A 15,523-nucleotide genomic window follows, 5' to 3' on the forward strand; every position below is an offset into this window, starting at 1 on the left:
CACTGATACAATAGTAATAATTCTTAGCAAGAAAATGAAACTTTTCAAAGATTCTAGGATTTTTTTTTCTTAAAGATTGATTGATTGATTAGAGCAGAGTAAGCAAGAACATCAGTAGAGGGAGGGAGCAGACGGAGAGGAAAAAGTAGGCTCCCCACTGAGTAGGGAGCCTGATACAGGGCTCAATCCCAAGCCCCGGGGATTATGACCTGAGCTGAAGGCAAATGCCTAACCAGCTGAGCCACCGAGGTGCCCCCAAAGATTCTAGGATTTTAAGGACAATAGATAGAATGAACTTTCCCAGACAGGGATGCTGGTTGTCTTGATTTTGTGAAGCCTTCAAAGCAGCACTTGAAAGGATAATGACAAGTAAAGATATACATGTTTTCACATATTATACATAGTTCACAAAGCACACTGAATATAGTATAGGTGGGGGATGGTGGGGTGACCTGAAAGACACTACTTTATGCTATGGAGGTCAACATCAAGGATTAAACCATGTTGATACTATGTAAACTTGACATGATATAACGAAAATGGTACTCTACTTCTGTGATCTTCCTTCCCCAAACTCATAGCCCCAGTCTAATCATGAGAAAATCTCAAATTCCAATCGAGGAGTGTGCAACAGTGCACCTGAATATCATTCTACTCATCAAAACTATCAAGTATTATCAAAAGTAGATAAAGTCTGAGAAACTGTCACAACCAAGAGATGCTGGCAGGACAAGTAAATGTAATGTGGTATCATGGGTGGGATCCTGGAACAGAAAAAGGACATTATGTAAACATTATGGAGATTTCAATGCATTATGGACTTTAGTTAAAAATAATTTTGAATATTGGTTTATTACTTGTAACAAATGTACCGTAATAATCTCAGATGTTGATATTAACAGGAACCTGGATGGGTGGGAGTGGAGGGGGGGGTATAGGACTCTATATAGCATCTGCTTAGATTTTCTGTAAGTATAAAACTGTTCCTAAAAATTAAGTCTACTAACTTTGAAAAGAAGGTTAAAAGGCAGAATTATAATGGCTTTCCTTTCATTTTTAATGTCTTGGTAATATTGCCCAAAATTAGCACCAGCAAATTATAAGGGATGAGATTATAGAAAGAGTTTCATTTCTATTTCTCCTATAAATTCTGAAGATTTTATATTCAAATCTTATTCCTTTTATTTGAAGAAAGAATTTACATTTTGAAAAACATTTAATGACATGTTCATTGTAAAATTTAAGGAAATTCAAATAACTATGAAGAAAATAATTCACATATAATTGTTCTATTTAGAAATAACACTAAAACATTTTAGGGTTTTTTTTTCCCACGCCTGTTTGGCAAAATCTATTTCTATACAATATATTCTTTGGTAACCTACTTTTCTCATTTAATATCATGGATATCTTTCTGTATCAACTCTTGGCACGACTAGAGTGCTAAGCCAAAGTCACATTTTTATGTGCTTTTATGCATATTTCAGAATTTCCCTAGAACTTTTTTTTTTTTTTTGAGATTTCTTTATTTATTCATGATAGACACACACAGAGAGAGAGGCAGAGACACAGGCAGAGGGAGAAACAGGCTCCATGCTGGGAGCCCAACACGGGACTCAATCCCAGTACTCCAGGATCGCGCCCTGGGCCAAAGGCAGGTGCCAAACTGCTGAGCCACCCAGGGATCCCCTCCCTAGAACTTTTATAGCAGTTTATATATCCACAACCATGTTCTCAAAATACAGGAGTCATATAAATGGAGTCTAGTCAACATTTTAAAATTAGGGGATTTTCTTTAGAATTCCTAATTCCTTACTTCTTTTGAAAAATCAGTAGCTCTGGCAGCAGTGGGCCACATTCATTCCTCTAGGAAAACAATTAACTGGAGCTGAGTAGCTACTGCCACAAAAACCCTCCTTGTGTCCTTAGGTGAGGCCGAGTGTCATTGGACATTTCATTTTACCTATGCTTTGAAAAATGGTAGTATTGAGAAAAATGTGAAATACTTATTGTGCATATATCTCCTGCAAAAGTGATAAAACAAGAGAGGGAGAAGGTCAGATTTTAAAAACCATGGGAGCATGCATAATATTTTTTCTGGAGGGAAACAATCTTATACATGTGCAATATGTCTACAAAGTATCTCCACTGAATCAATTCTAAAGCTGTGATTTTAAAATATAGTAAACACAACCCATTTTATTTATTTACTTACATCATCTTTCCCACTCCTATATGAATTTGAGTTAATCAGTACTTTCATAGTATTTTATTTTTGAAGTTCTGTTATTGTTTGTTGAAGAATTTTGAAGGACTGTTGCCTAAATATTGCCTAAATATAAATTCTTTATTAAGATGATGACAGTATCCACAGTTGGAGCATTTCTAATATCTTCATGAGTATTTGAATTATTTATCATTACAGCTTCTTGACTGAATATTCCTATTTTTACATTCTTATCTACTACATTATAATTCAGTGATAACTTAGAAAACTCACTTGTGAAAACTCACTTAAAGAACATGGGATTGTTTATTGGATATACCAGTAAAACTAAAGTTATGTTATTTCCATTTTATTCTAAATTTTTGTTTGACCTTGAACAACTTATTTAAAATTTATTTGGTAAATGATGAGATTAGTATATTCCTAATAATTGTATTTAAAGGAACCTGGATAAGAGAAGGTGGCTTTTGAACACTGTTTAGATAGGTGGCCTAGCCAAAGGAAATAGTTATAAACATCATAAATTCGCTTGTATGATAGGAGGAAAAGTGAAGTAAATAATAGTAATATGGTGATTAAAAGTAGGAGGAAAGAATAGGGCAAAATCATTTAGGGTTTGGAATAAAAGTACTTGAAGCATTTTAATTTGATATTTAAAGAAAAGTAATGAAGTAAGTATTTAATGTATGGTAGGTGTGGTAAGAGTACAATATAAATAGTTCTGAGGAAGATATTTAGCCGTATAATAGAATGAATGTTGGGAAACAAATCAAGTGTTTTAAATAGACGAAAGTGTGATAATATAAATAAGTCAAGGATGACCTCTCTTCTAATAATTAGAAGTTAGGACAATTTTGCCTATTCCTTAAAGAAAATATTTAAAACTGGAAAAGAGTGATTATTTTCCATTGTTGGCTCAGAAAAGTTAAACATATGTATTTCTTCTGATAGCCCATAGGAATATCATTTAGGATGGGTAGGGTTTTCCACATTTTAAATGAAATTATTTTCAGGGCTACTAGTTTTATATCCAATATTAGAATTTTGAGATTTGATTGTCTTTGCTGGAAATCAACCAAAACTTTGTTTTATTATGATTTAGTGTTTTTGTTTTTTGTAAGTGGAATGGTTAATTTCAAATTTGATATATGCATAGGTTTTAGTGGCCTCAAATGTAATCAGTTAAGATAGTAGTAGAATTTCACAGAATGCTGGTTTTTATGAACTAACATTTCTTGAAGGTATCCTACATGCTTAATTTTTCTGTTATTTTTTTTGTCATTATAATGTGGTGCTTACCATTAGCAGGTTAACTGACATAGTAATACATTTCAAAAGAGAATACAGTGGATTGTATTGAGTTTAAAAGTATCAGTGTTTTGTGAGTTATTAAATTATGATACATTGAAAGATAATTAGACTTATAGTGCTCTTGGTTTCCTTTTCCCAGGTTTATATTCAGTGGTATTGCATGACTCTTGGTGATCAAATGGTGGATTGAGTATTTCAGGAGGAAATACATATGTGTGTAATCATATTTTTTAAATAATTATTTTATAGATGAGTGGTATGTTTCATGCAACCATGCTGTAATTTTTTTCTCCTGTAAATCTGTGTGGCAGTATATTTATGAAAATATTTATACAGACTCTTGGTTATTTTATTGAAAAATACCATTCTAAAAAAAAAAAAAAGAAAAATACCATTCCACTAGGATGATAGAAGTTTAGCTAATGCTAGTTTATAGTTTATTATTGAAATGAAATTTTCCTTCTTTGAGTACTTATTATTTATATAATGTAATAATATTATGTGTATTTGCACATCTATAAATAATATACAAACATGCATATGTTTTTACACAATATACTTTTTAAAAATAGGTATCTCAACGGCCATCTTTATCGAGCTTAGAAACTTTAATGGTCTCACAGAAGTCTGAAATTGAGTATTTACAGGAGAAACTAAAAATAGCAAATGAAAAACTGTCAGAGAGAAAATCTACCAATAAGGGTTCCTTAGAGAACAGCATCTGGACAAGTACTGAAGGAAAACATAAGGTAGGGACATTTTGTCATTTCGTGAATTTGTCAGGTGAGGCTGACAAAGCAAGCGATGAAATTAAAAAACAGCATTTACTTCTCTGCTTATATTTCTGGAAGCTTTGAAAAACATTATGTGCCAAATGCTTGATAAAAAATTGTTGTAAATAGAGAATTTTCCCTTTTTAAAGACTAATATATTCCTAACTTAATTAGATTAGTAGTATAGCTGTGTTAAAAAGTTTTGCTAAACTAGGTGTTATATAAGACTGATGAATCACTGAATTCTACCTCTGAAATTAATAATACATTATATGTTAATTGAATTTAAATAAATTAAAAAAATTTTAAAGGTTTATTAAGTATCCCTCATATATCTAATCTATAGATAAGTTAATTGAAGTAAAAAATCATTTTAAAGTAATATAGTTGTTAAAAGAAATATATATCTTAATGTTTCTATTTCATTCAGATATGATATTTAAAATACTGCCTATTTGGATATAAGCTATAAAGTGGAATTTAACGTTAATTTATACAATTATATAATTTTGGATTTAAAGGTGTAGCAACAGAAAAATAAGAATTTTTTTAATCAAATGTTTATTAATGTTAGCTTTTCCTTTTTGTAGCATTTGTATTACAGTATATATACTATAGTATATATTCCTGTTATGCTGCAAAACATACTAAGCAAAATAAAAATTTTATATTACATTGTAAATATGTTACTATGTAACACTATCAATATGTTATCTCAGATAAATAAAAAGTAAGGAACTTTAGATATATTTTTCTCACATTTGTTACTTTAGCAGTAGAAAATAATGTTTTTATAAACAGAAAAGTGTTTTTCAAGATACTTGTTTTTAGTTCTTTCCATTTTTTCCTATGAGTAGAACTGTCTTAGTAAAGGAAGTATTTAAAAATAGACTCATGTTTTTATTATAGTCTTATTTACTCCCTCTAAGGTTATTAGTAATTTTCAGAAGAATGAGCTTTATGTATGTATATAGGTTTATTTATTTAAACATAACTGCATTCATGATACACTTCTTGCCATTTTGGAATAGTTTCTAAAGTATTGAGCTTTATTTAAATGAAAGAAAACATTCCTAAAATTGAGATACATTATATGGCCTAATTTGGTTGCTTGCTACATTGCTGAATTTAAAAAATGTACCACTCTGATGTTTTGTTGCTTTTAACAAAAGTCAAGAAAATGAGAGGGATATTTGGAATGAAATTTTCTTTCTTTTTCATAAGGACATGTAGTAAGTATGAACAATATGTTGCCCAGCTTTTAATAGTTGCTTTCACATATTCTTTCTCCAGATTGGTATATGAAGCTGTACATAATATAAACACACATTCTTGTCTCTAGTTAGCCACATTATAGTTAATGACCATATGGTCATTATGGTATAAGATCTACTGTCTGTTGTATTTATATTCCTCAAGCATATTGTTCCTTCAACTTCACAGTGTGTTAAACTATTTCAAAGGGAAAAAAATCCTTTCCCTCTTGTTTCTGGTTGTCCTATCAAGTGTAACCTTGGACCCTTATAGAGCAATTAGACCAGCCTCTATCCCCTCCTTTGTAATGAGGTTTCTTGCATTTCTGAGTCTATAACCCTTTAGTCTTCCCTAATGGGACATCATTATTCTGAAAGAAACAATGTAAATGTAAATGAATATTCTCATTAACGAGTCACAGAGAAACCTTTAGCGGTAGCACTGTGGTAATTCCGCTTGTTATTTCTCTGGTATTCCATGCAGGATTTTTTTTATAATTCATTATTAGTATTCAAAATTACTTGTTCTTTAATTTTGCATGTCTTTCATAATCCAGTGTTCCAACTAGTTCAACCATGTCCTTGTTTTATTCTCGAGGAACCACCTGTGAAACGTTCAAGGTCTTTGTCCCCAAAGAGCTCTTTCACAGACTCAGAGGAGCTGAGGAATCTGAAGAAAGCTGAAAGAAAGATTGAAAACTTAGAGAAGGCACTACAGCTAAAGGTGAACATTAAATCATTTTTTTATTAATAACCTCACAAAGATAAAGATATACCAAAATAAACATTCACTTCACAAATCACTGCTTATCATTTATCTTTCCTGAATTTAATTACAGGTGTAAAAGTGTCTCATTGGTTGGCCTTGTTTTTCAGATTTCTGAGGATCATAAAGTAACAAAATATTTGCTGTTTGAATGTAAATATTTATTCATGACTTTAAAATTGTTGGGGAATATTTTAGCTTAATATTGGGAATAAATTCTTATACTTTTTCAGAGACAAAAAATAGAACTATAGCAAAGTAGAGAATTTTTCATAGTTCTTTATATCTGATAAACATATAAAAAAGAAAAGTGAGTTAAAAATTATACTCACCTAGCTCAAGTCACTTATAATTGTCCTTTATAGAAAAATTGTGTAGTCAAAATGATAAGTACATTATTTTTTCCATTTGACTATATTGAGACCTTTTATTTTTTCTGAATTTAATGTGGCTAAACTTGTCATTCATTAGTCACCACTACCCAAAGGCCTGCACTATAGGAGATTTAGCCATTTAATTGAATCTCAAATAGTTTTAACACATTTTATGACAACACCAATGTTTTATATGTGGTTAGAATCCAGTACATTTAAAGCCCAGATTCTTTGTCATATAATATAGATTACTCTTAGGGAGAAAAAGGTTCAACTTACATTTTGTGTGCTATAGAATAAAATAGTTTAGAGATATGGTTAACCTAAACTATAACTAATAATTTTTTCTGCCTTTTCACTAAACATTAAGTTAATTTATACTTATGTAGAGTTAGACTGCTAGTGCTAAAAGAAAGGAAAATTATCATCTGTTGATTGACAGAGATTATCATCTATCATCTACCAAAAATAAAATGATCTGATGACATCAGCTTGCTAGCATTTAGCCTACTTGAAATATATACACCTGGAGTTATTTATTTATTTATTTATTTTATTTCATTTTGGTAATCTCTACACCCATTGTGGGGCCCGAACTCACAACCCCAGGATCAAGAGTCGCATGCTTTTCTGACTGAGCCAGCCAGGTGGCCCACACTTGGAGTTATTTGCTCATTAATTTGTTTACTCAATGACAACTTACTAAGCAATGCAGCTAGCCAAACAAGTCACTTTACAACAGGAGACAAGATAAGTGTCTATCATTCAAGACCCTAGTTAAGAAGATGCTGCATGAGCACTTGGAACCTAGTATCTTAATGTAAACATGGGAGTACACACGAGATATTAAGAACACGTTTAGCAAGCCAGTTTATCATCTTCCTCCTTTTGCATAATTCTTGAAATTCACATCCTATATTAATCTGGTTTCTTCAGAGAAACAGAACCAATAGGATATAACCCTTTAGTCTTCCCTAATGAGACATTGCTACTCTGAAAGAAAGATAAAGGTACCTATATCTATGTTGAAATATCTATCTATCCAGAGAGAGAGAAAGAGAGATAAAGATTGATTGATTTACTATAAGGAATTGGGTCATACAATTATAGAGACTGAGAAGTCCAAGATCTACAGTTGTGAAACTGGAGATCAGGAGACCCAATGGTATAGTTTCAGTCTGGGTCCAACGGCCTGAAAATCAGGAAGCTGATGATGTAAATTCTAGTCCTAATCTCAGTCTGAGTCCAAAGGAACAAGACCAAAGATCTTTCTTATGCAGCCTTTTATTGTTTTCAGGCCTTCAGTGATTTGGATGAAGCGTATCACATTGGGAAGGGCAATATGCTTTACTCGGTATGCTGAATGATATTTTCCTTTTGTACAGAAACATGCTCACAGATACACCCAGGAATAATGATTAACTAAATATTTGGTCAGTCAAGTTACACATAAAATTAACTACCACATATCCCATTCAATAATAACAGATCTCCATTCATTTGCCCCCAAAAGTCTGTGAGTCTTTGACAGTCCCTTGTTTGGGGAAGGAAAGAGTAGAGCAATTCGGTCATTTTTAGAGCTATCTTTTTCCACTTTTTGAATTTTTATTTTCATAAAGATCCTCAGAAATATTATATTAATTTTTCATTCCTTTCTCTTAATAACAGCTCTTTTGGGTGAGACCTCAAGTTTATTTTCAGAGTAAAACTCTTTCTTCATACAATTTCTTCTTCATTTATACTTTTTTTGTATTCCTATTTCAAGTCAGTTGATGATAATATGAATTGCAAATGTATGTTTTTTTTCACAAATTTGCAATGTAAGGGGGAAAATGTGCACAAATTTTTTCATTATATCTTATCTTTTAGTAGGAAAGGGTTTCTTATTTTATTTTTTAACGATTTTATGTATTTATTCATGAGAGACACACACACACAGAGAGAGAGAGAGAGAGAGAGGCAGAGAGAGAAGCAGGCTTCATGCAGGGATTCAATGTGGGACTCAATCCCAGGACTGCAGGATCGCGCCCTGAGCCAAAGGCAGGCACTCAACTACTGAGCCACCCAGGCGTCCCAAGGATTTCTTATTTTAAAGGAGCAAAATAGTTGAATGAAAAAAGCACTATGATTAAGAGCATTTATCAAATGAAGTGGGTAAAAAATAAACCTATAAAGTAAAAGCAACTCCAAAGACAGTGATTGGATCCAGGATACTTTTTTTTTTAATTTTTATTTATTTATGATAGTCACACACAGAGAGAGAGACACAGGCAGAGGGAGAAGCAGGCTCCATGCACCAGGAGCCCGACGTGGGATTCGATCCCGGGTCTCCAGGATCGTGCCCTGGGCCAAAGGCAGGCGCTAAACCGCTGCGCCACCCAGGGATCCCCCAGGATACTTTTTTATTTATGGTCTCACTTTAGTAAGTATACCAGTCGTATTTAGTGAGGACAGAAGACTTCTTCCTATATATCGCTTAATTAGGGTATAATACTAGTATTATTAGTATTACTCAAGTATATGAGAATATAAGATTAGAAGGAGATTAATAACATATCCATATTCATTTCCTAGGGCTGTCATGACAAACTGGCTGGCTTAGAACAGAAATTTATTGACTCAAAGTTCTGGAGGCTAGAAAGTTCCAAACTCAAGATGTCGACAGGATTAGTTCCTTCTGACACCTGAGAGGGAGTATCTGTTCTATTTCTCTCTTCTGGTTTCCCATAGTTTCAGATATTCCTTGGCTTATGGATGGCATTCTCTCTATATCTTCATATTTCACATCATCTTCCCTTGATGTGTGTGTGTGTATGTGTGTCTGTGTCTGTCTATGTCTAAATTTCTCCTTTTAAAAGACACCAATCAGTTGGAGTAAGACCCACCCTAATGACCTCACTTTAACTTCATTACCTCTATAAAGACCTTATCACCAAATAAAATCACATTTTGGGTAGTAGGGGCTAAGATTCCAACATATCTTTTTGGAGGGGATTCATTTCACCCCCTAACAATGTCTTATGTTTTTTTTTTAAGATTTATTTATTTATTCATGAGAGACAGAGAAAGAGAGAGGCAGAAGCATAGACAGAGGGGGAAGCAGGCTTCTCACAAGGGTCAGTCCAGTATGGGACTCAATCCCAGATCCTGGGATCATGCCCTGAGCTGAAGGCAGACGCTCAGCCGCTGAGCCACCCAGGTGTCCTTCTTATGATGTTTAATATGCATTTGTTGATCATGGTGCTGTATTTGTTGACTGTTACCCATTAATACATGTTTGAATTTTTGTCATGGCTTTCCCATATTGGTATTGTATTGGACACTGCTCTGCCAGAAGCTAATGAAAAGGCAGAGAAAAATATTCTGTACTCAATTATCAAAGGCAATGGATTAAAATATTTCACTTTTTGTGAGCTATTAAGATATCAGTATGCATTATGAATCTATAGAAATGTATAGATACCGAATCTATAGGAATGTTTAGATATCTTATTTCCCAAGTTTATTTGATTATATTATACCCATTAATATTTTCTAAAGACTTTTGTCCCATGGAAGATACTGTTGAAAACACTATATTAAACACAGGCTCCATGGCACAGTAGATAGCTTTGGGTCCCAAGTTGATCACCAAGGTGGACTGAAGGGAGAGAGTGACAAATAAGCCTCACCAGATAACCACCACTATGGAACATATATAGATGCACTTTGGCATATTGAAATGATGGCTTTATTATATTACCAGTAAATCATGCATATTATTCCAATACTAGTGGTGAATTTTGTAAAAATATTAATACATTCTCTTGCTTAGCTTACTTTTGTGAATAGTTGTACATGTTTTCAAGGTGGGTGGTCAAAGTTGTAATAAAAGAGCCAATAGTAATAGAAGAGATGAAAACTATTATTTTAAAAATCCTACCCATTTCTAAATCCTGACTTCATAAATGTAGTGTACTAACAACTTATAAAGCATAATTTGGAAAGCAATGCATCAGAGCTTTATTAAATCCTTCACTATCCTTGGGATCACTAATGCCATGAATCTCTGCTTTATGAACTTTAATGCATTTAGCAACTTGATTCTATTAGCACTTTTCTATGCCATTTAATCAGTATGTCCTTTGAAATTAGTTTATATGTCTCTTACTTTTTAATGCTCTAATATGCATTCTTCATACATTCAATTTTATACACTCTGCTGAAATTAAACATCCATGGGATCCTTGGTATTTTATAAAAGGTTTTTTTTTCTTTTTTAAAGATTTTATTTACTTATTCATGAGAGACACAGAGAGAGAGAGGCAGAGGGAGAAGCAGGCTCCATGCAGGGAGCCAAACATGGGACTCAGTCCCAGGTCTCCAGGATCACACCCTGGGCTGAAGGCAGCACTAAACCACTGAGCCACTCAGGCTGCCCAAAAGGTTTTTTTTTTTAAACTTTTAAAAAATTTTGCTATCATTCTGTGAAGATTGAACCACTGTTTTATTAACAATACTCATGTTCTTAGTTTGCCTTATGCCTGTCAAGGAGCCTTTGGCCAAACTCTAGTAGATTAGATCAAGAATCATTTTTTTTTCTTATGGACTCATAAGTGGAATTGCAAATATCATTGAGGAAAATCAGTTGATACAACCTTTCTATTTTCTATTTTCTAGTGTTTTAGTCATTCATACTTGTTCATGCACAGAAATTAGAGTCTCTAGGTTAGCTAGTTTAATTGCAAAATATAGGGAAGGTAGTCAGTAAGTGTTTTATTGAATTATCTAATATATAGACCTAATTCAGTGACTGCCTTTGGGGTATTTTGATGTATCCTCTAAGAAAAATATAGTTATTAATGATATTAGTTATTAATTAGTTATTAATGATACTATATTATCCTTCAGTCTTTACATTTGAATTTATTGTAAGATCTTTGGGTACAGTATTTCCCAAATGGAGTCCTACCGTTTTGACTTAGGCTATTATGTGGGACTTAAAGAATCATAATCTACACTATTATTAACTTGTATTTGTTAGAATATTATGAAAAATTTTTTGATTATTCTTTTTACACACTAAACATTTCTTTTGAGATAGCTAACTATTGCCTAAAGACTCCTGCTAAATCAATTCTTGCATTAGAAGAGGGAAATATATTTACATTTCCATAAAATTTTGTCTATTTCTGAAGCAGGCCAAAAAACAATAATCTGTAGGACTAATTTAACCCATAAATTACAGTTTGATAATAGCATTTGCAAACGACAAATCTGTACATGAAACTGCATTTTAAAATAATAATTATTGTAAATTATGACTATCAAATTGATTTGTCAGATAATCTCTAGTTAAATTTTTAATGGTTTAGATCTTATAATTTTATAAGAAATATGTAAACACTCTAGCATTAGGTGTAGTAAATTATGAAGCATGTAAAATTAAAGCAGAAAGCTCATCTCTAAAACTACTTTTCTATAATCACTACTTAATGGAAGGAACCACCTATTTCAATTACTATGGGAAAATCAAAACTATTTGCTAATATTAAATATATTACACTAATGTTTTAGGAAGAAGAGGTGCTTTGAGTAAATATTTTGCCTAGTAAAGAGCCTGGCACCTTGTGAGTGAACAGATCTCAGGAAATTTTTATTGAGTATTAATCTTTAGTGTAATTGCATAAGATAGTTGATTTCTATTTGAGAACTAGGGAAAACCTTAGGTATAAATTCAGTGATAAAGTTGCTGAGGCAGTACTGAAAAATGCTAAAATAATGACCATTAGTTACTAACAATAAGGAACTCAATTCATTCCATTGATTTAACAGAAGATTTTTGTGAAAGGCAACAGAAAATATCTGGATATCTCATTTTATTAATTTTTATTTCTTGTACAATCTTTTAGGTTCTATTTACTCAGAGTTTGTAGGGACTCTTAACACAGACTTTTAATGATTCCAAAACACTGGATTTGTATGTAATAATATTTAAGAAATTTGTTGTAAAGTAAGAGTTTGTGGGGAAGGAATTTCATTCAATGAAGAATAATTAGAGAAAGCCATTAGAATTTGACAAACTACTCAACTATGTATATTTGAAAATTGTATTTTGACATAAATCTTTTCTAACACCTGTACATTTCTTATAATTAGGTTATTAATAAATTTATAATATATCCTGTTTAAAATCCTAATAAGTCTTATTAGTTCTTAAGGAATCCTAATAAACGTAATGAACTTATGTTCATTTATAAGAAGGTAACATTATTAATTATGAGTTTCCCCAATTTAAATTATTTCACGTATTTAAGATTAGAAAGCTTATTGTTCAAAGAAGTGAAGTTATATTTGGATTGTTTACCAACAATAGAGAAAATTCAAGGTCAAGGTTAAATCAGTCATTGGTCTTAGAGGAAGAGAGATATAATTAGCTTTTATTTTAAAGATGGAGAAACTGGTATATACTGAATTTAAACAGCAATGTCAAGATAAAATTTACTAACTTTGATCAGCAAGACTTGAACTCTTATCAGCACTCAACACTCTGCATGTAATAGGCTTTTAATATATGGTTCTTCAATTGAAATGAACGAAGTTCAATTCAGTATCCTGAATTTTTAACCATAGTATTAAACTATGCTTCTCTTTAGCAAGTTTGCAGTACCTGTGATCTGTATATCTTCTAAAACTCTTCAGGATAGCATTTTTTTGTGATTATCCCTTTCAAGTGATGCCAATCTCATACTTTTTCATCAAGCACTTTCATTTCCAGATGGTATACAGACACTTGGTACACATAGAACTCAAATACTTTCTAGTAACTACTTTAAAGTTTTATTGAAGTTATCCTACTAGACCTATATTCAAAGTAGAATGATAAAATATCCATATTGTTGAAACAGGTAGAATTGCTGTTAAATAATACAAACTGTATTATCTTACTGTTGAGATGAGAAGTTGATGGTCCCAGAAAACTGTGAATTTGGCTTCTTAATGATAAGGACATCAGTTAATATCCGGGAAGAGGAAAAGGAAGGAAGCTGACTTTTACTTTGTGCCGCTATAAGGCAAGCACAGCGCCAAGGGCTTTACCTGTATATTCGCTCATTTAGTTTAGTCATCATGATTTAAATCTCTGTGCTGTTTTCCATATATTACAGAAAAAGGAATTAATTTAAGTAATGTTAAGATTATGCAGCTAACATGAAAGAGCTCCAAGAACAAAATTCAGATTTTTCTGTCATGTGTCTACTCATCTCACCTCACTATAATATTAGAGTACCTGTTACCTCCACTAAATAAGTATGCAAGTTCCTTCATATAGAAATATAAAAAGTTTAAAAAACAAATTTGAAATTCACAATAGCTAAAAAACTCAAGAAGTTACTTAATTTACTTTGAGAAACACAATGCATAAGTAGTATAAATACATCCTCTAAAAACTGAAAATTTGGCCTTTATAAGTTCATTTTGTAGGTATATCAAAAAATGAAGACCTACTTCATGTACTCTATTTAGAACATTTAGAAATTGTTGACTTTAATTGTCTAACCTAGTAATGTTTTTATGACCTCTTCAAGACTATGAAGCCCAGCCCTCACATTTCAATTCTGTATAGTATAACCCAGAAGATCAAGCTCTGCTACTTCAGATTTAGGTCCAGTTTTTTCCCTCCTGTGTAATCCTTATGCTTTATACTAAACTAATCATGAGTCCATGAGTGGAAGCATTGATCTTACTATGATTAGTGTTTTTACACCAATTACATATGCATTTATATTTAACAAAATAATCATGTGTTATGTATGGACAAATCCTTTTGTTGAAAAAGAAAAAAAATTCTGTAAAATTGGCTCATAAATATTGGTATGTGTACTAATTGACAACAAGGGAAAGAATGAAACTAATTTTGAAATTACTAGCAGCTTAAAAAATGCAGTGAGAGGATTGATTTTACCAAGCAAATCTATTTTATGACTTTAAGAATCTTTCCCCTTCTTCTGCTTAAATAAGTATTATAAATTAATTTATATTTACTATTTTTTTCAAATTTCATATTTAGATGAGTAACCTTTTTATTTGCAACATTATACTAATACTTTCTTTAAACTTGTGTGTACTTGCCTTTTTGTGTTCTACAGAGCCAAGAAAATGATGAGCTAAGAGATGCCCATGAAAAACACAAGGAAAGGCTACAGATGTTACAGACCAACTACAGAGCAGTAAAAGAGCAATTAAAACAGTGGGAAGAAGGCAGTGGCATGTGAGTTACATAGCTCATAAAGGCATTTCCCTAAATATTAAATGGAATGGAGTAGCATCATATAGGTGTTTTAATGGCTTTTGTTTGATTTTAAAGATATTATTTGCTATTCATATCTTTATTGTGAATTTTTAGATAGATAATATAAGTGAAAACAGATAAATATGCTAGCAATAACTAGATTTTCCTGTCATTTGCAGAATTCATAATGTAGGTGATTGTGAATTACTGTATACATTTTCAATATCAATAGAGTAGCTTAATAAAAGTAGATAATGCAAAAATAGTTCATATCCATAGGATTGAAAAAATTAAATAAATAAAATAATGGTATTACAGTTTGTAATTCAAAAACTATTTAAGTTTTAATTAAAAGACAAGAGAAATATTTAATTCACATATTTACAGTTAACTATCAGAAAACTACTTCAACCTAGTACGCAATTTGAAAATCTTTACTATCCATCAGTTTGTTCTGCAGCTTATATGAATGAATTGGCGGTCTCAGTTCAATTGCTCTGAACAGGTGTTCAGATCTTGGTTAGTCGTAAGTGGCTCCCTTGTTAACAGT

At 31.9% G+C, this 15,523-nt stretch overlaps 1 protein-coding gene across 13 annotated transcripts in view; it reads left to right on the top strand.

Annotated features, from left to right (window-relative positions):
• CNTLN (centlein) overlaps positions 1-15,523 on the top strand; it is a 316,659-nt gene that overhangs the window by 166,715 nt on the left and 134,421 nt on the right. For all 13 annotated transcript variants that reach the window (XM_077912082.1, XM_077912073.1, XM_077912077.1 and 10 more), the window contains 3 exons: positions 4,111-4,287; positions 6,163-6,288; positions 14,831-14,952. In XM_077912082.1, coding sequence (XP_077768208.1) covers positions 4,111-4,287; positions 6,163-6,288; positions 14,831-14,952 — 425 coding nt within the window. The remainder of the gene's footprint in view (positions 1-4,110; positions 4,288-6,162; positions 6,289-14,830; positions 14,953-15,523) is intronic.

The sequence above is a fragment of the Canis aureus genome, chromosome 10 (genome assembly GCF_053574225.1).
Source record: "Canis aureus isolate CA01 chromosome 10, VMU_Caureus_v.1.0, whole genome shotgun sequence".
NCBI classification, from domain to species: domain Eukaryota; kingdom Metazoa; phylum Chordata; class Mammalia; order Carnivora; family Canidae; genus Canis; species Canis aureus.